This window comes from Alligator mississippiensis, chromosome 8 (assembly GCF_030867095.1).
Source record: "Alligator mississippiensis isolate rAllMis1 chromosome 8, rAllMis1, whole genome shotgun sequence".
Lineage (NCBI taxonomy): Eukaryota > Metazoa > Chordata > Crocodylia > Alligatoridae > Alligator > Alligator mississippiensis.
Genome location: NC_081831.1, coordinates 10503548 through 10527221, shown reverse-complemented (window position 1 = coordinate 10527221; position 23674 = coordinate 10503548). Strand labels below are relative to the sequence as shown.

General features: G+C 41.5%; 1 protein-coding gene across 6 annotated transcripts in view; it reads right to left on the bottom strand.

Annotated features, from left to right (window-relative positions):
• The window catches only part of SPAG9 (sperm associated antigen 9), a 105812-nt gene that overhangs the window by 14935 nt on the left and 67203 nt on the right, over nt 1-23674 (bottom strand). For 4 of the 6 annotated variants that reach the window (XM_059732095.1, XM_059732096.1, XM_006258631.4 and 1 more), the window contains 16 exons: nt 20431-20641; nt 19580-19679; nt 18524-18645; nt 15664-15721; nt 14036-14188; nt 13898-13949; nt 13315-13445; nt 10183-10239; nt 9126-9299; nt 7947-8076; nt 7188-7280; nt 6587-6754; nt 5520-5691; nt 3974-4201; nt 2856-3051; nt 194-313 (listed from right to left, as the gene is read on the bottom strand). In XM_059732095.1, the coding sequence (XP_059588078.1) occupies nt 194-313; nt 2856-3051; nt 3974-4201; nt 5520-5691; nt 6587-6754; nt 7188-7280; nt 7947-8076; nt 9126-9299; nt 10183-10239; nt 13315-13445; nt 13898-13949; nt 14036-14188; nt 15664-15721; nt 18524-18645; nt 19580-19679; nt 20431-20641 (2165 nt within the window). Of the gene's footprint in view, nt 1-193; nt 314-2855; nt 3052-3973; nt 4202-5519; nt 5692-6280; nt 6332-6586; nt 6755-7187; nt 7281-7946; nt 8077-9125; nt 9300-10182; nt 10240-13314; nt 13446-13897; nt 13950-14035; nt 14189-15663; nt 15722-18523; nt 18646-19579; nt 19680-20430; nt 20642-23674 lie in introns of all 6 variants that reach the window. The other 2 variants (XM_059732094.1, XM_059732097.1) reach the window with 1 other exon arrangement.

The following is a 23674-nucleotide window of genomic DNA, read 5'->3' as shown; positions in this document are numbered from 1 at the left end:
TACAGTGCTGAAGCATAGCACAGAACGCAGAGGCTTTACTATAGCTTATGCCTCCAAATTTTCTTTCTTTCGAGGATTTTTCCCACTTTGTGTTTGCTCTTTGGCCTTTAAGTTGATAAACTGTCTCAAGAGGCAAGTTTAAAGTGACTCCTCATCTTCCAACTTGAATAGCTACAAGTCAGCATCGTCTTACCATCCATTCTGTGCTCCCAGCCACATTGTGGGTAAGAGGCTGCTCATTTTCTGTGCTTCCTCTCTCACAAGATCCTGTTCATTTGGCAACACTGCTATATCTTTATACAGGTCTGACTCACTACGGAGAAAAAAAAACAAAGTAAAATGGCAAAAGCAGTCTGAACATATGCACAGAATACTCAGGAGTATAACCTGGGCAATCAATTCAAAGCTATTCAACACTCAATGCTATAAAACAAAACCGAAGGAAAGCGAGACTTGTACTAAACGCACCAACTGTTCAGGTGAAGCTGACTCATTTCCAGGGTACAGACAGATGCATGGATTGTACTGATATCAAGTGATACCAAGATAAACTTTTATAGTATAATCAGCATATTCCTGTAACAACACAGCAAAGTCATTGCAACTTCAACCCTGTTTCATTCAGGATTAAAGTTTTAACAATTTAGCCTTTCTGCCGACGTGACACTTATAGCCTAACAGCTCCCCGCCGCTTTTTAGAGTTACATTTGTCCATAGCCCCAAAGGGCATTCCTTCATGTAAATGCTTACATGGGATTTATATTAAGGTTGCATTTAATGTTACCATTTCCTTGTATACATACAATGGCTTACATTAAGAGCAGCCGAGAGGAACATTTGAAGGCGTTGAAGAATTTCAGGAGTTTTATATTTGATTAGATTAAACCAATGGGGAGTTCTTATGAACTACATTCATGCTTTTTGCTAACTACAGTGAGCTGGAATGAAAAAGAAGCAGCATATCTGAAGAGCCAACTGATCTGAGTAGTTAGAGAAAGACTGCTTCACTCAGACAGAAGTGTGACCTTAACCTGTTCTGGTATGGCTCAGCAAAAACTTCACCGGGATAGTTCAGCAAAATGGTGAGGTCAAAAGAATGAGCAGTTTAACAAATCGATGGATATGCTGTCTTTTGAAGGTACCAGACAAGACTCAATGAATTGACCTAGACACTGGCTCTTCATCTCACTGGAGGTCATGTTATAAGCATGATTGTACAAGATATTCTACTTAGGTATCATACAAAAGAAATGACCTGCACTGAACCTAAAAGACACCCTGCTGTTATGAATGGTTTTACAGGTTAGGGCTTCAAAGTACTTAGGTGTAAAATTTCACATCAGTTTTACCCTGCTCTATGGGCACTTGAACATGTGACGAAAACTGGCCTTTTTTACGGTTTAATTGCATCACGCTGTACACGTGCAGGGGTTTTTACAATTTAAATGAGTTTGCTATGTTGCAAACTAAACCACATCTGCATGAAGTTTAGTTCGTAATGTAGCTATCTGTAAGGCTGCAGCCTTTGACAGCTCGCCCTCCCACTGTGGGAGAGGCAGCTGAAGGCAGAAGCAGTGAGAGGCCCAATCCTTTTTTTTTTTTTTTTCTTTCACCCCCACGGAGCCTGCCTGCATCTGCCGTGGCCAGGGGGCAAGCTGCCAGTGGACTGAGCGGCCCCTGAGCTGCAGGGCCCTGGTCCTTCCTTCTGTGGTAGCAGCAACCCCCACAGCCACCTGGGTGGGTGCTGTCCCAGCTCGGGCTCAGGGAACAATGTGATTGGGCTGGGTGCTGCCTGCAAGCTGGGGCAGTACCCACCCACTAGCCACCAGCCTGGGTGAATGTGAGGGGTGCTGCTGCCATGAAGGGAAGGTCCAGGGCCCCTTGCAGCTCAGGGGCTGCTGGCAACTCGCCCCCTGGCCGTGGAAGAGGTGATTAGGCTCCTTGGAAAGAAAAAGGCCCCTCACTGCTTTCCCCCCCCACTCAGCAGAGCCTGCCCGCATGAGCTGCCACTGGGCTGTGCAGCTTTTGGAGGCAGGGCCCAGTCCTTCCCTCTGTGGAGGCAGCACCCCCCAGGCAGATGCAGTCCCTGCTTGCAGGCAGCACCTGCCGGATCCAACTTCACCCTAAGCCTGAGTGCCAGAAGCCTGCCAGGCATTGCTCCCCACGTGGGCTCGAGTAAGAGCTGGATCCAGTGGGTACTGTCTGCAAGCTGGGGTAGCACCTGCGCAGCTAGCAACCTACCGAGGCAGCCCCGGGTGGCACCGCCACTGCAGAGGCAAGAACCACAACTCAGGGGCTCCACCGCCTGGCAGCAGCTCACATGGGCAGGCTCCGCTGAGGGGGGAGGGGAAAAGAGAAAAAAAAAAAAGCAGCAAGGGGCCTGATCCTTTCCCCCCTCCACCCCCATGGAGCCTGCCCACCTCTCCCATGGCTGGAGGGTGAGCTGCTAGTAGGCCCTGAGCTGTGGGGGTCCCCGGACCTTCCCTCCATGGCAGCAGCGCCCCCCAGGTGGCACCTGAACACTAGTAGTCCACCCACGTGGTCCCAGGGAAGGAGTCATCACCACAGAGGGAAAGACGGCCCCAACCCAAGCTCAGGGGCCGCTTGTCCCGCCAGCAGCTTGCCCCCCAGCCATGAGAGACACGGGCAGGCTCCAAGAAAATAAATAAAGGATCAGGCCTTTCACTGTAACAGTGACAGAAGCCCCTAAATTGAAGTGGTGGGTTTTTAATTGTCACAATTAAAAACCCACTGTGTTTCAATTTAGGTGACTAAACCCCCATCACATGTACAACTGGCCTAAAATAGAATTTAAGCTTCTATGCATTTTGGTGGGGTGAACATTGATGAGGTACCTAGGTGGGTATGCTGGAGAACCCTCTGCTGTATTCTGCACGCCCAAAGGATCTGTAAAGACATGCTCTGTGTAAACTCCAGTCTGGGAAACATCAGCTACATCTTCTCCTGTCCCAGCATTGACTTCCGTTGCCTCTGTTGCCTCTTCTGCTGTTGGGACATTTTCATCCACCACACCACTTTCAGCTGCAGCTTCTGTGAAACAAGTATTTCAGTTAAAGATTAATTTGAAAGCAACCCTGCATATAACAATGCAATGCAAAATTAACTTGTGCAAATGTTAAATCCTGAAATCTGGCTACAGTACGACAGTTAACACTTAAGAAAAAACCTAAGCATCTTTAATGACCAGACGTGGTGTAGATCTCTACTTTACATCTCATCTAAGGACTGCACCATCAGGACAACGTTACTGTGTTAGGGCGTCAATACGGATTGGATGGAAACACCTTCTCAATAAAGCTAGCCATTGCCATTTTTGGTATCACCAACATGATCATGGGAGGTCTGTCATGTAGGTACTTACCAGGTTCCCCAGTGAAATTAGACTGATCCAAAAAAACCAAAACACAATACTGAAAGGACATGAGTGTAAGCTGTTTTGATAAGTGAAGTTCTACATGCTAGCCTATTAGTAATTTTAGACTGTCAGACATCAGAAAGGAGCAGAAATTCAGAGAATCCTCAGGGCTTCTGTAAGCGAACAGATTCTCACCTAAAACCTGGATTAAAGTGTCCAGCTGATTAACACAGCTTCTACACTAGCCAGACTACTCTAGTCTGGGGTGAGGGAGGATACCACTCATGTCAGATGTTTAACTCAAGCCTCTAGCCACAATTTTTTCTGAAGAACACTTGCAAGATAAAGTTCTCATCCGTACCAGAGTTTACAAGGAATGAGTCACTGAAGATCCATACCCATTTAAAATCCTTTTATGATGTTTGCAACTACATGAGATTATCCTAGTCACAAACCATTCTCAGGGAAACACTGTAAACCAAAGTAGTGCATTCAAGGAGCTAATTTTCTACTGAACTCCAGCTTCTGCAGCCTCCATTTCTCAATGATTCCTAATGGGAGTTTATCAGCCTAAGTGAATGATGAGTATTTTCATACCTGGCTGTTTATCTGTTGCAGATGAGGCACCATTAGCATCATGAGCTAGAGGTGGTGCAGTAATGCCCTCTGCAGTACAACCAACCACTGTGATTCCACCTAACAGACTATCTGTTTCTGCAGAGCTGATGCTGGTCATACTCCCACACAAAGAGGACTTGTCCACTTGACTGGAATCTGCTTCTTGTGAGCCCTCTTCCCCTGCAGGATAATCTGTTTCCCTAGCCCCTGTAAGACAGATGAAGCTGCATGTAGTTTCTGGGATGTAAAAACAGTCATTGCTTTATCTTTGAAAACAAGTGGAATGATTTGTAGTCTACAATGCCCGAGAGACACAGAAGCGCAGCACACCATAAAACTTGTTGTGGCATAACACCAAGAGCCAACTAGAATTAAGGCACGCCCAGGAAACTGAAAATGGGCAAAGTGATCTGGAGGGGTACCTTTGTGCTTTGCATGTCACATTTGCAACCAGGGTAAGAATGGATTTCCTAACAGCTTTGACAAGTGGGAGATAAAGGCTAACAGGCCCTCATTTATTTTGGTTTATTCTAATGTAATTACACAAGTTTAAGAACTCATTTTTTGTTTCAAACAACAAGATGCATATAACATTCAAGCCAATCCCATTAGTTTGGACTGTCATATGTACAGGCTAACTCTACAAAGGAGATCCAATAGGGTAAAGTTCAAATATACCAACCTTCACGCCTTCGGGGCCTGCCCAACTGTTCCCAACTCGACTTCAGCACCTGCTTTCCTATACAGCCCCTGTACACTATACTTCTCCCAAAGCCTCCTGCATATGCATCTTCACACTTTCTTTTATGCTGCCTTTTATGCATAAAAGCTTCCTTGATTTTGCTGTGTAAAATTACTAGCTTCTCATTCATATATCCAATCAAAAGGACTTGCACTTCTTCAAAGTCTATTAGCAAGGTCTCCCCTGAGGCTAATTTAATGCATTTTCAAAAACAGAGGCTAAAATAAACCCCACAATGTAACTAACCTGCCTCTGAAAATATAGCATCCACTTTTTTTGCCTTCAGACTCTCCATAACTACTGTGTCTTAATTGCAGCTTTGATTTTACAGTAAGTGGTATAATCTCCTTAGCAAAGGGTGCTTTTATAAGTAAATAGAGGCATTACTCACTTCTGCAGAGCTAAAACCGAAAAACAGTGTAATTCTTTCCAAGTGTGGTAACGTATGGAACACTACCCCCCCACAAACAGACTCATCCAAATAAAATGGATAGAGATATTGGACCAGATTTTTCATCCAGGTAAGTTGCACACTGCCCTGGTGCAATTAAGGACTGTTGCAATATATGTTAAGATCCAATCCCAGGGAGTAAAGGTGGCAGAAATCTAGCACAAGTCTAGGATAAGCTTGAATCTATTTTCCTTTGACTGCGTTGTAGCTGACAACACTGCAGTCATTTGATCATGCTAACTACAGAACAGCATTCAATTTTGGCTTTTATTTTCTAATAAACCATCGCTCATATTAAAATTAATGGGAACTAATGAGTCTGATTCTCTTACCTGGTACACTAGCAATACAGAGGACATGAGAATTGCAAACAATGAAGCTATCTAGGATGTTTCCTGGCTGGTTAGCATCAATAATGATAACTTTTGTAGCAGAATGGGTGCTAGTACAGATCCAGACGAGACTCGACAGTTCCTCCTGATGTTTCAACTCTTTCTGTTGGTCCTGAAAGAGAAGATCAAAAGAAGAGTGACAAAAGGGGAAAGAAAGGGAGCAAATGAAAATGCCAGTAGTCCTATCACATCATTTGGGTTGCAAGTTTAGGACAGCTAGGCATAGGTTTAATGCCACGAAAAACAATCTGTTTTTCTGCATGGAAAGGGAAGCTATAAAGTGTGTGGTTTTTTAACATATGTAGAAAACAAAATACAAAAAGTAACAAAGCTATGCAGACAATTACCAGCAACTATGTCAAACTGGTGATGTTAGAATGACAATGACATTTACATGCCTGCAAGCTCAGTATCACCATCCCCAAGCACTTAAAACTCATGCCCAAAATCATGAGGCTAGCTTAAAAAAAAACAAAGAAAAGAAAAAAAAATGCTTTTTAAAAATGAGTTGGGTTTCTTTTCTTTGCCTTCTGGTTTTCTGAGCCTGTGGGGGGTCACTCCAGCTGTTCAAGCTTTGAGCCCCATCAGCCAAGAAGGCAAAAAAATTATCTTTTTAAAATGGAAGAGGAGATGCACATGCAATTTCTTGATGCCAGCAGCTACAACTTTATAATTTCACATCAAAAACTTGCAAGACTCACGATAAAATTCTGAAAACTGGCAATACTGGCTTGTGTCAAACAAGACAGACTCTGTTTAAAAAAAATGTAGCTATTTAGATTTACCACCAAGCTCGCAAACAGACAAAATGTGAACATTTCAGTAGGTGGATTCAATCATTTCAATGCATCATGAATAGGTTCAGTGCTACCTGACAAAACTCAAGTGGTCTATTGTTAACTAGTAAAACAGATTACCAAATAAGCTACTGTTCTAAGACAGACTGGAATGATGATATTTAAATAAGAAAAGACCATTTCTAAGCATTCTACAATAGCAGATCTTACCTTGAGTTCTTGGTCTAGTCTGTCTAAGCTACTTTGCGAGCCTGTTCGCTGCTTGTGGCCATCTGCTTCCAAACCTGCCACATCATTGTAGAATACACTAGCACCAACCACAGAGCCTCCATCTCTTGTCTTCCCTCCTGATAAGTTCACCCCTACGGCACACCACAGCTTGAAAGAGAAGAATTCATTAACATTTCACTTGCAGAATACTTGGCTTTCTGGCTTATAAAAGGAAGGCCTAAGTACATAGTAAAACAACAAGAACATGCCAGCACATTGCTAGACCACTCCAATTAATGTTAGGGTTCAAGACACTAAAACTGCCCCTTTTATGCAAGATTAATAGTAAACTGTGTTTGTTCGTAAGGCTGCAGCTGAGATGCATATAGGGAGCATTAACTAAAACAAGTAATTTTTCTGCTACTGCCTGTGCTCTGCACCACCTATACATTACAGATTTAACTTTATTACAAAGAAGAACTAAGAAAAAAAAGTAACTCAGACATTAGGGTTTGTTTTAGACCAAGCAAGTGATTGGTTTAGCGTGTCTTGTGTCCTTAACAAGGGCACAGTCTCTCATTTATGTAACTTTAAATCCTACCTTCATAGAAGTATCCTTTTCGTCTAAGGGTCTCAGATAGACAGGCACAGGCAAATTCTTCATCTTGTTATCTCCTTGACTACCATTTGCTACCTAGGAAGGGCAAAAAGAGAGAGACGTTCCATTTCTTGAAAAATGTTTTTGAAACCAGAAGTCCATTGGTCATGATAAGAAGTCAGTCACTTTCATTCTCAATACTTGTCTTTGTTTTATGGTTTCACTTTATAAAACAATTAATAAGAGGAATATGATAAAGAGACTGCTCCAAAGTAATCAGGTTATCCAATGATCAAGAACTCTATGGGATCATGCAGTCACTTTAGGAATCATCTGTATTATAAGCTTCAGTCCAAATTATTATGAAAATGACAGCACACGGTTTGGGAGGAAGACTGATGACATAGCCCCTACCCCCCAAAGGCTTATTATGCCTCCACCAATAATACCCTTTGAGCCCCATCAGCCCCATGGTTCTCTCAGCTACTGATACACACACACACACACACACACACACACACACACACACTCTGAACAGGGGCTGGGCCTCAAGATGTTTGTGGAAAGGAAAGATATGAAGTTTCACCCCTAGTGACCCTGAATGTGCCATCATCACTTTACACGTTATAGGTTTCATAATTCTGGATGTCAGGAGTATACTCATCTTTGAGATTTCACTGCCCAGATATATTATAAATATATTTATTTAATATTGAGAGTGCATACTATGACATACACTAGAGCAAGTCCCAGGCATAATACCTGTTTGTACTTCTGAGGCAAACTCCAGCCAAATGCTTGCACTCTGCCATCTTCCTTCTGAACATGTGCTTTCACTTGACGGTACTGTTCTCTCTTCTGTTCTCTGCGGGAGGCTATGCTGGCTTCTGTCCTAGTGGTAAAATGATTTATTTTTTAAAGTACTAAATTACTTGCCTGTCCCTTCACCCAATGTATATGTATTCCATACTGGTCAGGCTTAAACCGACTAGAATAAACTTAAGCCAAATTATTTTCACAGATATTCAACAGAAACACACTAAATGTCATGGCTCAAAATATCAAATGAATTTGGTTTTGTGCTTTGTCAGTGGTCTCATTCAAACGTATTCAAAGAGTATTATCAACTTTTTTTCTTTTTTTTCCCTTTTTAAATTTGCAGGGTTTGGAGGAGAGGGAGCAAGAATTCAGTTGTCTGAAGGAATTCTGCAGGAATTCAGCTAAAGATGACACACTCATTTTTCCCCACTTAGACCTGAAGAATGCACTGAATTCAAAAGCTTATTTAAGTCTATCTCTACTCATGCAGTTGATCCAATAAGAGATACTTCCCCAAAAAAACTCTTTGCAACTTTCATACTCCTGTATAAGCACTGTTTTGCTTGGTCCCACTAGAAGACCATCACTACAGAAGTTCCTGAAACTGCTGTATTTAGTTGCTTCATTTATATTCCCAATTATCCAACTTCTTTCTATCGTAACTGTACAACCTTTAGAGATTCATCTGCATCTTAGCGCTAATGAACATGTATGTTTATTTAGATGATTAAAGTATTATAAAATACTTCCTGTGATGAGATGACAAACACAGATACTGTTTACACAGCATCACATTTTGTTGAATTTGAACTTTAACCATTTTTTCTGAACAGGGGCTGGGCCTCAAGATATTTTTGGAAAGGAAAGATACAAAGTTTCACCCACAGGTGACCCTGAATGTGCCATTATCACTTTACACATTATAGGTTTCATAATTCTGGATGTCACGAGTATACTCACCTTTGACATTTCACTCCAGAAACAAAACTATTGACTTCTTAATCATGTCTGTGGTTATTTAATGGCCCTTTATCTGGGCCCGTCTTAATACACATTACTATTCATATCATTAATTAATTAATTAAAGAACCATTACTATGAGAAATTAAAATTGCATCTTACTCTTCACTGAGGAAGTCAAACGCTTTAGATTTGTCACTAGGTAGCTGAGATAAGGTGCTGCTTCTTTTCTTGACTGATGGGGTAACATGTGAGGTTGGGGCATTATACTTAAGATTAACAGGTGGCTCTGGTTTCTTTGCTGTATTGCTTGATGAACTGAACAGCCTGCTGAAACTGAAATATATGACACAGCATAAGTCCATATACACCCAAGAGAACTCATTTCCATCTGTATATAACAGCACTGCCCATGCTATCCCATTCAAAGCAACTAGTAAGAAGTCAGGAGAAGCTGGAACTAAAAAGCAGCCATTAGAGGCTTGTTAATTGCCTAAGCACGGCCTTAATTTTGGAGCCCAGGTCAACAGGAAGACTGCTGATCCAAACAGTGGCATGACTCCATCCTCTTCCTTTTAAGGAAAGTGAGGTCTTAGGTTTCGCTTGAATATTAATCAGAAACTAATAAATGTTGCTTTCATCCAATGTCTTTCAACATCTTATAGTACACAGGTGAACCATTACCAATAAATAATGACAGCAGTAAGAAAACTTTTACCTGGATTTCAACATCCGTTTCCCATTTCAATTGAATTGTTTATAACTTGAAGTTTAATATAGTAAAACTAAACATTAGTTAGTAACCTTTGTTTCACAGGGAAAAAGTTGAAATAATATAGTGATCGTACAAGAAGCTATTAACATTTCTCCCTACTTTTTTATATTATTAAGAAAGGAGGCTGCCAGAATGCCTAAAGAATGTAGATTCCAGTTCATCTTCAGATTTAAAAAACCCCCAAACAATCCATTATTTGAATATATTATGAATTTAATATTTTAACTCAGCTCCACTAAGTGCCATAACCAATCGCTACACAAGGTAGCTTAAAATACATTGCATCTTTGAGAACAGCCATACCAAGCTGGCGTGCTAAACATCAATGCAAGCAGCCTCATTCCAAAGATGATTAACTGACAAAACAAATATATTTTAAGTGAACTATTTCACTTTTGAGGGTTTTTTTGTTTTAATTGCAGGTGCTTGTATTTCAATACTCACAACTGCCAAATGCTTGATCTCTTCTTTTCTTGCATGGCTGGATTTTCTCTTGATGCTCTAAAGAGAAACCCAAAGTTGATTAGACAAGCAATAACACAAAAAGTGAGGAATATAGTAGTGCACACACCTTTCCTTTAAAGAAGTCAAGACAATGGATGTTGAAAATGTCAACACCTGCTTTTTTCACAAAAAATATTTCTCATCAAATAAGGGAGCACTTAAACTAGCACTGATTAAAAAGAATGCTTCTTTCAGCAAGTTAGATGAATATTCTCCACATTTTATCTACCTAGTCTTCAAAACCAGCTCTCTTTTACGGTGTCATTTTGTAAGCACGGAAACCTTAGTGGATGCTGTTCAAGAAAGGAAAAAATTGGTTTAGTGGTTAAACAGCTTTAAAAACTGGAGATCGAAATTCTCAAACAGTCATGAGAGAGGGCAATTAACTGGAAAACAATACATAACATTTCAGAAGATCAATTCACAGGAGATAATAGAAATTGAGAAGGGTGCTGACATGAATTGTATGCAGATTTTAGTGAGTAAGACCACATACGGAGGGGGAACTGCAGAAGACAGCATGGCTTCATTATCATTCAAATAGCACTCAAAAGAATAGTGGGTACTACTCGTCACACATGGAAACAGGACTTTGTGCCAGAGTTCAGAATGTGAAGACAAAGCATTCGGGGGAAGAATGCAAAAGAATTATTACTATCATTTTATCCCAAGTATTTTTTTGCACTCTGTTCAACATCAGATATGCATATTTCATTTTAACCCTCACCTTTTCTTTCTTTTTTTTTTTTTTTAACTGCTTTTATTTTAAGCTGAATGAGGATAAATTTACAAGTTGGTGGGGGGGAGAGGGGTGCATGGAGAAAGGGAATGACAAATGAACACAAACCAACTACTAATATGCAGGAAAGAAGAAACAGGGGCAAGACTTGTTACAGGGTCAGGCATTTCTTAAGATGCCTTAATACACCAAAGTTCAGAGTCAAATGGTTTACATCCACACTATATTTTAAGGACAGCATTATAGAAAAGTAAAAGTTAAATGCAGTCATTACACTTGGCCACTAGATGACAGCATGCCGTGGTAGTAAATTACTGGGTAGTGTGTGGCACCAAGTATAACAACAGACAAGGTGTGTCACTATGGATCCAGGGGTATGAATCCGAGTCTTGCTCCAGATTCATGCTGAAAGACGCACCCAACTTTAAATGGTACCTTTTTATCTGGGATGTTTGTATACAAGTTTATATATCACACCAGTCACATCCCTCTTCCATCCTGCTGGATACAAGCCTGGTTATGCCCTAACTGCACTAGCCCAATGGGCTATCTAAGCTCCAAAAGACCTTTGACTTTTTTTTTTATAAGAAAGAAGCGCAATGAGAGGAAGCACCATATTGAGGTCAGAAGTGAAGAGACATGATTAGTTAGCATCCTTTCTGGACATCCGCCTCCCGGGAAATTCCTTCAACATTCAGGACAGTGGCTCATTAGGACTATTTTCTAGGGTTGCATGAAGCTTCAGTCCCCAATTCAATTTGGCAGGGATTTGGCCCAATTCAGTGGTCAAATCTCCGAACTGAATCAGAGGACCCTTCAAGCTCTCTGAATTGAATTGGAACCCTCCGAATTAATTCAGAGAGATTCGGTCATAGACACAGTTTTAAATGTTTCTTCTACATACCTCTAGGTAACAGGCAACTAGTGAATGCTGTGATACTGGGGCGCGTGGAGTGTCCCACAGAAGCATAGGGGGCTCCTCAGCACACTCGGCAGTAGACCCGGAAGTGGACCAAAGGCACGTCTGGGTCCGCCAGGGAACACGCTGGACCTCCCCCCCCCCAGGCTCAGTGACTAGTGCCTCCTGGGTCTGGGGGTGGTACCCAGGGTCCCCCTGTGGCCAATCACCGAGCCAGAGGGGAGAGAGAGAGCAGCACGCTCGCCTGGCAGATCTGGAAGTGGACTGGAAGTACTTCCAGGTTTGCCGCCGAGCACATGGAGGGCCTCCCTGCACTCCTGTGGGATGCTCCATGCACCCCAGCATTGCAGCAATTATAAGACGTGCCTGCTACACCTCAAGGTATGTAGAAAAAACTTTTAAAAGCTGCATCTACGTCTGAATTGCTGATTCTCTGAATCGGCATTGAATCTTCAGATTAGGATTCAGCCAAATCGAATCAGGGACAGCAATCCGAATCAATGAATTGAATCACTGTCCTGAATCCGAATTGAATAGGGCCCGTTTTGCACACCCCTACTGTTTTCCTATACCTCATCTTGATTTTCTTGTGGTGGCCAAGAGACTCTAAATTACTCTTAAGAATTACATCTTCTCCATAATAGAAAACTTGATTGCTTGTACATGGTAGGACTTGGAAACCCTACCCATCTTCAGTGCCCCTTGGTGTAGAGCAGTAATTCTCCGCCAGGCTATTTTGGCACCCTGAGATGCTTTTAAGGGTGATGCAGGGTGCCACTCAATATTAGTGGTTAGGTGTGCAAACACCTACACATAATTCACAAGATAAACCCAGAGATTTCAAACAGGAATCCAGTGTCCAACCATTTGGACCCCTATGGCCTTCCTGCATTTTTTTGCAACAGAAGAATTGCTCTTTTTTCAGTAGTCAATAAATAAACAAACAAATAAATCAATTGAGTGCAAACTAAGAGCTGCTATTTTCTAAGAGCTGTCTTGAGTCTATAAAAAAGGTCAAGAACCACTGGGCTAGACATTGGACAGAGCAGAGAATTTCTCCTGCATTAAAAATACAATCTAGGACTACAAACACTTATACATGTACTTAACCTCATATGGTGCTTGTACTCCTTTTTTCTTCAATGGTACACTTTGCACAGTATGCCAAGTTGAACACTTGCTTAACCTGTTAATGGATTATGGCTTAATTTGACAATATAAAGAACTAAAAGGATAAACAGAGGCTCTGTTTAACAAGAAGGGGGGGAAAGTTAGTTCAAGGTCACACAGAAGCTCAGTAGTCTATCTTAGAAAATGACTGAATGAGCTCAGTGCCCCATGACTAGGCCACTGATTTTGGGGTACAACTGGTTAGCAAATTATTAAAAGATCAGAAGATCCTGTCTGCATTTACCTTATCATCTCAGTCCATCGCACAGCTTCCTGAAGCTCCATCAGCCTCTCTTTGTACTGATTTCTTTCCATCAGAACACGAGCCATTTCAACGCGAGTAAAACGCTTCCGCTGAGCGGTGGGGACATCACTCTGCATAAAATAAAAGCAAGCTTTCAGTACAAAGAAACAGGTAAAGCCAGCACCCAGCTGACTGGAACAGTGTCAGTTGAATTAGTATCCTGGATTACTATAATGCTATTAAATTATTCAAGTCAGGACTTTGGTAGCCAGGAACCAAACCATTTAGAGCTTTGTAGGCCAAAACTAACACCTTGAATTCAACCCAGAAATCGACTGGCCAGTGTTAACGGATTCGAAACCAGGTTGCTAAAGGGAATGGAATGTCATATGCAATAGTGCGAAGGAAGGATATAAAGCTGGTGAGTCTTTATAAATCACCACTTGACATTTAAATTGTGCAGCTCTGCCTTAGACGGAGTTGCATGCTTAATTGAGCTGTCGGTTCCACAGGATTAAGCCAATGTGATGGTACATTAGAAAAATGCTTAGTCCAAACTTCATTTTAAAATATATACACCTACATCATCATCCTCTTTTGCTTTCTGCCTTGCTTCCTCTGCTTCTGCACGTGCTCTACAGAAAAGAGAAGACAAGAGACATGTTAACTAAGCAGTATTAGAACGTGCGCCCAGCTTTCATGAGGAAAGTATCAAACTGACTTTTTAAGCTCTTCTTCCAACTCCTTGTTCTTCTCTTCAAGTTTCTGTTTGGCTTGTTTTACAGCCTCCAATTCTCCTTGTAGTACATCTTTCTCACAGGTCAGCTCATCCACTTTTGCTATCAAATCATTTTTTACCACATTCAACGCATTTCTGAGAGAGATACAAAACACATGATTAGAACTGCAACCTCATAGTAAATAGCTTAGTTAACAGTAAACAGCAAAGTTCACTTCCCACATCTGGACATCTGCAAATAACTTCCCTATATAGCAGTGGTCACTAGCCAGTTGATCTCAATAGACTGGTCGATTGTGGAGCCTCTGACAGTCGATCTTAGTCTGTCAGAGGCTCCACGATCGGGAGCGGTAGGATGCATGTGGCTGGCCATGCCCCCTGCCACCCAGGCCAGGCGAGTGGGGCCAGAGCTCAGGCAGCTTGTCCGGGAGGCGGGTCGGGTATGGGGCAGGGGGGCAGTAGATCCCAGGGTGCCCTTTACTTATGAAAAGTGATCTTCACCATAAAAAAGTTGGAAACCACTGCTATATAGTGTTGCATGCAGGATGTTACCTTATTCAAAAGCAAACTTATGAAGAACTTGAAACAAATTTGAACCATTGTAATGGAAACAAGTGTAATTAAAAATTGCCACTTTGCCTTAAAAGCTGCTAACCAATATCTAAGTAAAAGTATCCAAGTAAAATTAAAATATAACATTGGAACAATTTGCTCAGAGGCCAAGTTCCCACGTGGCATTTCAGTTGGTTGTCAAAACTGATGGAAATCGTGCAAAAATACTGGCTTTCATTGTCACAGTATTATCATTTCACCAAGTTCCTGATTCTCTAGGTTTTAGTGGTATGGTTGCAAAAGCACTGCTTGGTGGAATGCTGCAAACTCTAGACATGTGGATAAATAGAAGTTAGTGAGCTGCTACTCCATTAGAAGAGGTTATTGGGGCCAAAATAACAAAACTAACACCCTGGCCATCTGAAGCCTCAACGTCCCATAAGGAAGGACAGTGTTGAAGCCATAAAATACACATCCAAGAAAATTTGCAAGACCTGGGTGCTAAGTTCCTCTGAATGCAGATGTCTGCATCTCATACTATGCTTGTTCTCTCCTTGGGAGTTCTCACAGTACTGAAAGAGTACAAGATTTCCTGATCTTTGTCATCAGTTTGTGTATCATTTTAGCACTCCCCTGGTTAACAAGAGTGCAGGACACTGGCAGAGAGCAAAAGTGCAAGTGACAGGCTGATGTGACCTTTTAGACTAAATCAAATACATTGTGCATCATTCACAGACAAATGCAGTACGCAGAAGTGACAGCTCTCAATGCTAATCAATATTGCAGACAAGGTTCCTTGGGTGAATTTGATATCTTTTATTAGACCAACATAAATGGTTGGAGAACGGTTATTAAGCAAGCTTTCGGGTTCAAAAACCCTTCGTCAGGCTAAGGAAGCTGCAGCAGTTGCTGCGTGCTCTTCCTGGATGGAACCAATATTGCTTAACTAGTGCTAAAAGTAAAAAGGTTTCTGTGCCTATCAGAGATCTTCTCTGGCTCTGTGCCTGCCTAGAAAGGATCACTGGAGGGAGAGGACAGGGTGTTACAGGCTGACTTACTTGGTCTCCAGCAGCTGGGTATTTTCCAGAATAAGATTTTCTACTTCACGGCCCATTCCTTTCAAAAACAGAACATGGGAATGAATTAAAGGGAAAAAAGGCAAACTATTTTTATAACAAACCAATTAAAGGCTACTTAATTTTTATTTAAAATGTGATTAACCTACACTTCAATCTTTATTTACCTAAATACACGGTATTCTGAAGCAGCTCAAAGTAGCAAAGTAAAAAATCCTCATAGCAAATACCTAAAGCATTTGTACCTGGCCCTTTTTACCTAGTTGTACTTTTCTCTCTCCTTAAGTGTTGCTTAAAGGCAATCCTAGCTCATAGCCCATAGAGTTGGCTGGTTTTTTCCCCAAATAAACTATATGCTTTTAATCCTGCTTTATAGTTACTATTATTTCAAATAGAAAGTAAAGGGCACTAATATAGAAAGTTGGCCCAAACATCTAAACCATTCACAATTTAGAATTCAAGCCTTTTTACAAAGAGCTTAGAGATGGTATATGTTATAACACACAAGATCTGCAGAAGACTCAGAGTTCAAGAGCGCGGTAAGATCTCCCAAAAGCAGATGATACCTTACCAAAGAAATGATGGTCTTTAAAGGCCATGCATTCCATGTAGAGCACAAACAAGAACAAGAAACATTTTATGTAAGAAGTATGAGTGAAGAGCAATAATAAACCTAGAGACTTCTAAACGGTAAGAGTGAATCAAAGCAAAGCCAACGGCAAAACAATGAAATGAAGTAAACTGCGGTTTAAAGCAGACTGAAATGCCAGACACATGGTAAAAAAAAATTAATATATATATTATATATAAATTATATAATTTATTTAATTATATAAATATAATTAAATTATATAAATATAATTATATAAATTTATAATAAATAAATAAAGGTGTATTACCAAACAAGTTACCCTGAAACAACCTGAGTTACAAAAGTGTATAGAGGATTACAAAAGGTGATTTTCTCTTCTATAACGAATTTCCAAAATGTAGTATTTTAAATGACTACTAAACCAAATCAGGAAGAAATGTAAACCAAATAAGCTATTATTTAAAAAATGAAGTGCTGAATTTAACTGATTTCACCGATACTGAATTTCTCTTTCTAAGAATTTACTGCATTTGGTCACTGTCTGTATGCTTGAAGGTTACAAAGGATCTAGTGTAAGATTTTAAAGTACTGCAATTTTTTTAAATGTGCAAACAAAACAGCAGTAAGGATGGTATGTCTTGTTTCTTAATTTGTACCGAAAACAACCAACTCTGGCATTATCTCCATATTGATAATAGAAGAAATTATGTCAATGAGAGGCCAGCATTTCATAGCAAAACAAAACAAGTAAGGGATTACCCTCAAAGAGAAGTGCACACTAACAAATGTGCAGCATAGTCTTCCAAATTGTTTGCTAAAGCAAAAAACAAGCCTATTAAATACAAGAGAGATCAGTTCTTTTCGTACCACTAAAAGTTTTTTTTTAAATAGAAATTCTAAAATTTATTTAAACCTTTTGACAATTACTGTATCATATTCCGCTTTTATTGATTCTGATAACAAGTAATAAGATGATAACATTAGAAGACTTGTTTTAGCAAATACCCATCAGGTATTTTCACTTTGCTACTGTCTGTAGAAAACACAGAAGTCCTTCTCTATACCAGTTATCAGGAGGGTTTTTTTTCAGAGAACCATTTTGCTTTTTTGAAAGTTATTTTCAGATACCAAAGGTCAAGTGAATACCTAGGATGATTTATGCAAGGTGCCTTAACTGTTGGGCACCCCTAGCCGTCCAGAAAGTTGAAGGAGGTGGGGAGAGGGGAAGTTAAAGTCAAAAAAGAAAAAAAAATTCAAGGACAAAAATATGTTACCAAGCAGAAAAAAATGTGGAGAATGTATTGTATGAAAGCAGCAGCCAAAAACGCCTAACTGTAAAAGCGATAGATTTCAAAGTATTTAAAAGGATACACACCAGAATATTCCCCTGGGTGCGCAGCCCAAGAGAAAACATTAGAGAAACCCAATTAACTCACTTTAGAGCACTAGAAACTGAAATTCTAAATTGTTTTAAACTTGTTTAGCTATGTAATTGCAATACAACCTCTCTCACAGACCAAATTACAAATATGAATGACATGAATTATAAGGGACGGCTCAACAGGTTATCTAAGTAATATTAATTCAAGTACTTGAAATTGGAAAAAAGTTGTACCGTGGCATGAAGCTCTCAAATGCAAGACTGGGAACTGCAGAGGGCAGTTCAAGTAAAACGTTTTAAAATGATGAAAGATTTAAATTGTAATAGATACAATCAGCCCACAAAATTCAAGCTGAACTTTGACTTCCTGTACTGACAAAACAGACCTATTCATCTTCAGGTGGCAGCAGCTAGAAGACTTCTTCTCTGAAGTGAGTCAAGGTAAGTAATCACTGAGTGTACCAGTACATTTTTTAATCTTGACCAGAACCCTTCCTGAAAATACCTATTTATCTCCATTTAAGCTGGATCCAATAAGGCATTACAACAGAAACTAATGGTGCAGCCCATCATGGACAGGCTGAAACAAGATGATTGAAATCATTCATGAATACTGACAAAGCACTTCAGTGAGAAGAGTTGAGCGTTCCACGCTGAAAGAAACACATCCATGTAGTAGCATGCCTGGGCACTCCCTACCCTTCCCCCTTTAAAAAAAAAAAAAAAAATCTCCAAAATCTCCCTTTGGAAGCTGCTACAAGAGGATCTTAATGCAACGAACCTGAAATGTATGTATACAGGAAGTTGTGATCAATTAGAAAAAAAATACTAATGCAACTGGCTCAGTGTCATCAAATAACCAGTCTTACCCAGTAAATCTGCACCTTCATCCACATCTCCAATTAGGCCAGAGCCAGCAGAAGACAGCTCTTCAAAGAGCGATTCTGTATTCCGATCGAATGCTTTGTTCTCTATACCTTTGGTGGGCGTGCTGGTCAAAGGAATCGAAGTTACAAGGAAGAAAGATGAGAAAAGAGTAAATAGGCAAACACTGCATTGAGCTTTACAGGAAAGGGAGTATGCAGCTTTAGACAGATACTACGTGGCTTTACATTTGTAGGTGATTTGTTATATATAGGAAAAGGACTTCTAGAAATGTTACTCAGAATTAAGTAGCTTAGGGAAGTAGAGGCCTTTTTCACAAATAACTTTAATGAAAACCCAAATCCTCAAAGGCATTTTGATATTGCAATGCTTCACTCCTAGGCATCCTGCCACTTGGCAAAATCTTCAGTGAATTAGGCACCCAAGCCTAATTCCTAATTTAGGTACCTAGAGGAAAGGATTCTCAAACTAAGTGAGCTAAGACCTGCCCAAGCTAGTTGGAAATAAGATACAGAATAAAGGGGTAGGGTCTAGGGTCTCATCTTGTTCATCTGTTCAAAGACAGGTACCTAAATCTAGCCAGATCAAGGGCCTCCCTGAACTAAGGAGAATGCTGTCAACATGCAAAAGGTGAGGATGCAGTTGGGATATGTGATGTTTCCACCAGTGAGCTTTGCATGGCATTACAATCTGGAGGATAATGCTGCGATGCTGCAGCTTCAGAGGAGATACAAGATTCTAGAGATGGTCATGAAAATAAATCCATGAAAGCCCATTTTGTAACAAGCTAATGTTCTGAGCCTTTGACAGAGATAGCACTCTTGCAGGTACCCTTATCTAGGAATGGGAAAAGTGTTTCAATGGCATGGCCATATATTCATTTGAAGTCCTTCAGATCCCACTCCTACCTGGAGCACTGTAAAGTTGGAGCCCTCCTGCACCATCTAGATATGGTGCCACTTATGCTAGTTCAGGACTCACAACTTAGGAACCTTCTGACATGTGGAATTTGTCTCCTGAAATCAGAACATGTGACCTACCTTGAACCTTTATAGCCACTGAGGTCTTTATCCATATCCAACTCTGGAGTGGACTCAATGATTGCCTGAACTTCAGATTTTTCTTCATTTTCATTACCACCTTAGAAAGTGGAATAAATCAGTCTCCATAAAACAAGCCACCTTAAACCAGTCACAGAAAAGAAAGGTTCTGCTCATCACTGGCTTCACAAAAGTGTCACAGATAAAGTCACCTTGGACAACCTCATGTATGCTGTGGCAAGATCTTTGAATTCCATGGTACTCCAGTTCAGGCACTAGAAATGCCAGACCAGATGAGGTGACCAAATACCAGGAATACTGCATGTAATTAATTAATAAGCATTTAATTTAAAATGTGTATTTATAGTGCTCAGAGCAGAGCTCAGATTCTTTCTGAACTGACGCGCAATACGCCCTATTCTTGCCTACTTTTGCAGCTGACCTGTATTGACTCGTTCAGACAGAGTAGAGACAAGGCCTTACATCGTGGAGCAGATCTTCCGAAAGAAAGTGATATAAGTTTTATTAATTAATTAATTTAAATCCAGAGAGAACAATACATTTTAAGAAAAAATTAAAACCACAAAGGAAGACAGACTAGATGAACTAATACTCTTTTTTTTTTCCCCAAAAAGAATCCAGGGAGTAAAGTCAACACACTTCATGTGCTATGGAAACCAAGCCCAAGAGATAAGTGGCTTTCAGTTTAACCCTGTCAACATTCGGCCCTCCTATATGAAGGAATGCTAGGTAGATTCACGTCCCCTCCTGGTTGCAGTTGTGGGATTTTGTATTAAGCTGCGCAAAAAACACATTCTTTGCCACCTTTACCAACTCTGACAGAAACTTACCAATAGACACCGTTCTCGTTTCTTGAGCTACCTGCACTTCAATGTGCTTGCTTACATCCGATTTCTTGTTCAGTGCATCTGCGCTTTTTGCAAGCCCTTCAGCTTCCTCCTTCAGGGGAGTTTCAGCAGGTAGCACAGGCACATCTGAAGCTGTTGTTGATGCTGGAGTAGTAGATTTTGAGCCTGTTTGACTAACATCAGAAAGTTCATCCTAAAATTGAAAAGTTAACACACTTAGAAAGTTGTGTAATCTATAATAAGAAAAACCTACACTGAAGAGAAGGGCACTCACAGATGGGTCTGCAGCTTTCCCCAAGTTCAAAACACACACCTGGGAGCAATCTCCTAGATCACCAAGACCAGTGCTCTTCTATCAGAGGCCACATCATCTTTCACACGAAGCTAACCTTCAAATGGATTTGAAGTTGAAATACTGATTTCTCAGATGTACTGGACTGCAGGCTATCTTCTCTATGAATCAGCCTTGCTAAATTAATCCTGATTTATGCTATGCTATTCATGCAGTGCAGTAAGTAGGCTGCTAAAAAAACCCAACAACTCAGCCTGCATGGTAAAATCAACAGGACTAATGGGTCTTTATGCAAAGGTGTTTCGGACTTTTTTCAGCACTTGGAGAAGTTGATTAAGAACAGGAAGCATGGTTCACCAAGAGCAAGTCATGCCTGACCAACCTGACTGCCTTCTATGATGAGATGACTGGCTCTGTGGATGCGGAGAGAGCAGTGTATGCGATATACCTTGACTTCAGCAAGGCTTTTGATATGGTCTCTCGCAACATTCTTGCAAGGTTGCTAAGAAAGCATGGGTTTTATAACTGGACTGTAAGGCAGACAGAAAACTGGCTGGATCCTCAGGCTCAACGGGTAGCAATCAATGGCTCAATGTCTAGTTGGCAGCTGGTATCAAGTGGAGTGCCCCCAGGGCTTGGTCCTGGGGCCAGTTTTGTACAATATCTTCATCAATGACCTGGAAACGGGGATGGATTGCACCCTCGGCACATTTGCAGATAACACCAAGCTGAGGGGAGTAGCAGATATGCTGGAGGGTACGGCTAGGATTCAGAGACCTAGACAAATTGCAGGACTGAACCAAAAGAAATCTCATGAAGTTCAATAAAGACAAGTGCAAAGTCCTTCACTTAGGACAGAACAATCTCATGCACCAGTACAGTGGGATCAGAAAAGGACCAGGGGACAATAAGCCTAATATAAGCCAACAGTGTGCCCTTGATGCAAAGGGTAAAGGCATACTGAGCTGAATTAGTTGAAGCATTGCCAGCAGATCAAGGGAAGCAAGCCTTCTCCTCTATTCAACACTGGTGAGGCCACATCTGGAGTACGGGGTCCAGTTTTGGGTCCCCCACTACAGAAAGGATGTGGACAAGTTGGAGGGTGAACAGCACAGGGCAACGAAAGTGGTTTGGGGGCTGGGGGACATGACTTCTGAGGAGAGGCAGGGGGAACTGCGCTTATTTAGTCTGCAGAAGTGAAGACCGAGGGGGATTTAACAGCAGCTTTCAACTCCCTGTGGGGGGGTTCCAAAAAGGATGGAGCTAGACCAAGGGCGGGTAAAGTCCAGCCTGCAGATCGGGTTGGGCCTGCAGTGGACTCCATTTCCCAGCAGCACCTGCCTGCATTGCTGCAGCTGGTTTCCATGGAGATCCCAGGAATGACAGGGCTGTGACAGCGTGAGGCCAGGGTTTCCATGGAGACCAGCCCCAGCATTGGCAGGGCATGCAGCTGGCAGGGAGCTGGGCTCTTGCGGCAGTGACAGCATGGTCCGGAGCTGGGGCAAAGCTGTGATCTGCTGGCCACACACTCTGGGCAGGGGCATGCAGGTAGTAGACTGGGGCTCTGCCCTGGCTCCAGACCATGCTGTCACCACTGCAAGACCCCAGCCTCGGAGTAGCTCCCCGCACAGCCACAAGCCTTGCCAGCACTGCCGGGGCCGATCTCCTCGGAAACCCTGCTGCTCCTGGGGTCTCTATGGAAACCTGCTGCAGGGACGTGGGCAGGGGCTGCTGGGAAATGGAGTCCAGGCACCAGCCAGATCTTTTTCACACCCCTGAGCTGAACTGTTCTCAGTGGTGGCACAAGGAGCGACGGTCTCAAGTTGCAGCCAGGGAGGTTTAGTTTAGTTGTGAGAAAACTCTCTCACTAGGAGGGCGATGAAGCACTGGAACAGGCTCCCCAGAGAGGTGGTGCAATCTCCATCCTTGGTGGTTTTTAAGCCCCGACTAGACAAAGCCTTGACTGGGATGATATAATTGGGGTGGTCCTGCTTGGAGCAGGGGTTGGACTAGATGTGACCTCCTGAGGTCCCTTCCAACCCTCACGGTCTGTGATTCTATGACTGACATGTGTCAGCGATGCACTTATACAACAGCAACTTTTCAAAAGCTATCCTCAAAACTTCTTTAAGTGACTTGCAGCTATCTGAAGCACAGGCCTGGAAGAAGGCAGATAAAATCTTGATTTACAGCAGGAGTTATACGAGAAAAAAAATAGTTAAAATATTTCAATGAGTCTAAGGTCAGGAAATCAGTTCAATATCAACAGTAACCCCATGAAGTTGTGTAGCTCCTAAGCTTGCTGTGTAATTATTTGCATTTTTGCACATTATTAAGTCTCCTCACAATGGAAACCCAGGTGTCTTAATGTTACACAGCAAAGTGACACAGTTTTTTCTTGTTCTTAATGTGGAGTCTTTGCAGGCTACCTTAGACTAAATTTCAGGAAAGTCTCCTTCTGATGCAACTCTGACAAGATTAACATAGCCAGCGCGCACAGGACTCCCTACCAGGGGCAGCTCTATGCCCATCATGGTAAGAAAAATCTACAGCTAGCATAAATTAACGTTCCCCTGTTCGTTTCCCTATAATTCTCAGTGCAATTCCCCTTGGGGAACTTCCCGGTAGTTGCACAGAGTCTGAGCACCAAGAAAAACACGTGCACCATCGACATAAGTAAACAGCACAATTAAAATTTTAGCTTTCTTTGCCATCCTGTGTCTGGAGGATCAGTGGCCAGATGTGGGGGCACTTCATTTGGCTGATCTGAATCTCTCTTGCTTTCTTGCCTCGCTGTCCAGCAAGTTATCTTAGCATAATATCTTAGTATAACACAGACTATGCCAAGATTACTTTTTTTTTTTTTCCAAAGCTATATAGAACTACATGGTGTGTGTATGCATGCAGTTGTAACTTGAATTGGCAGTAAAAGCT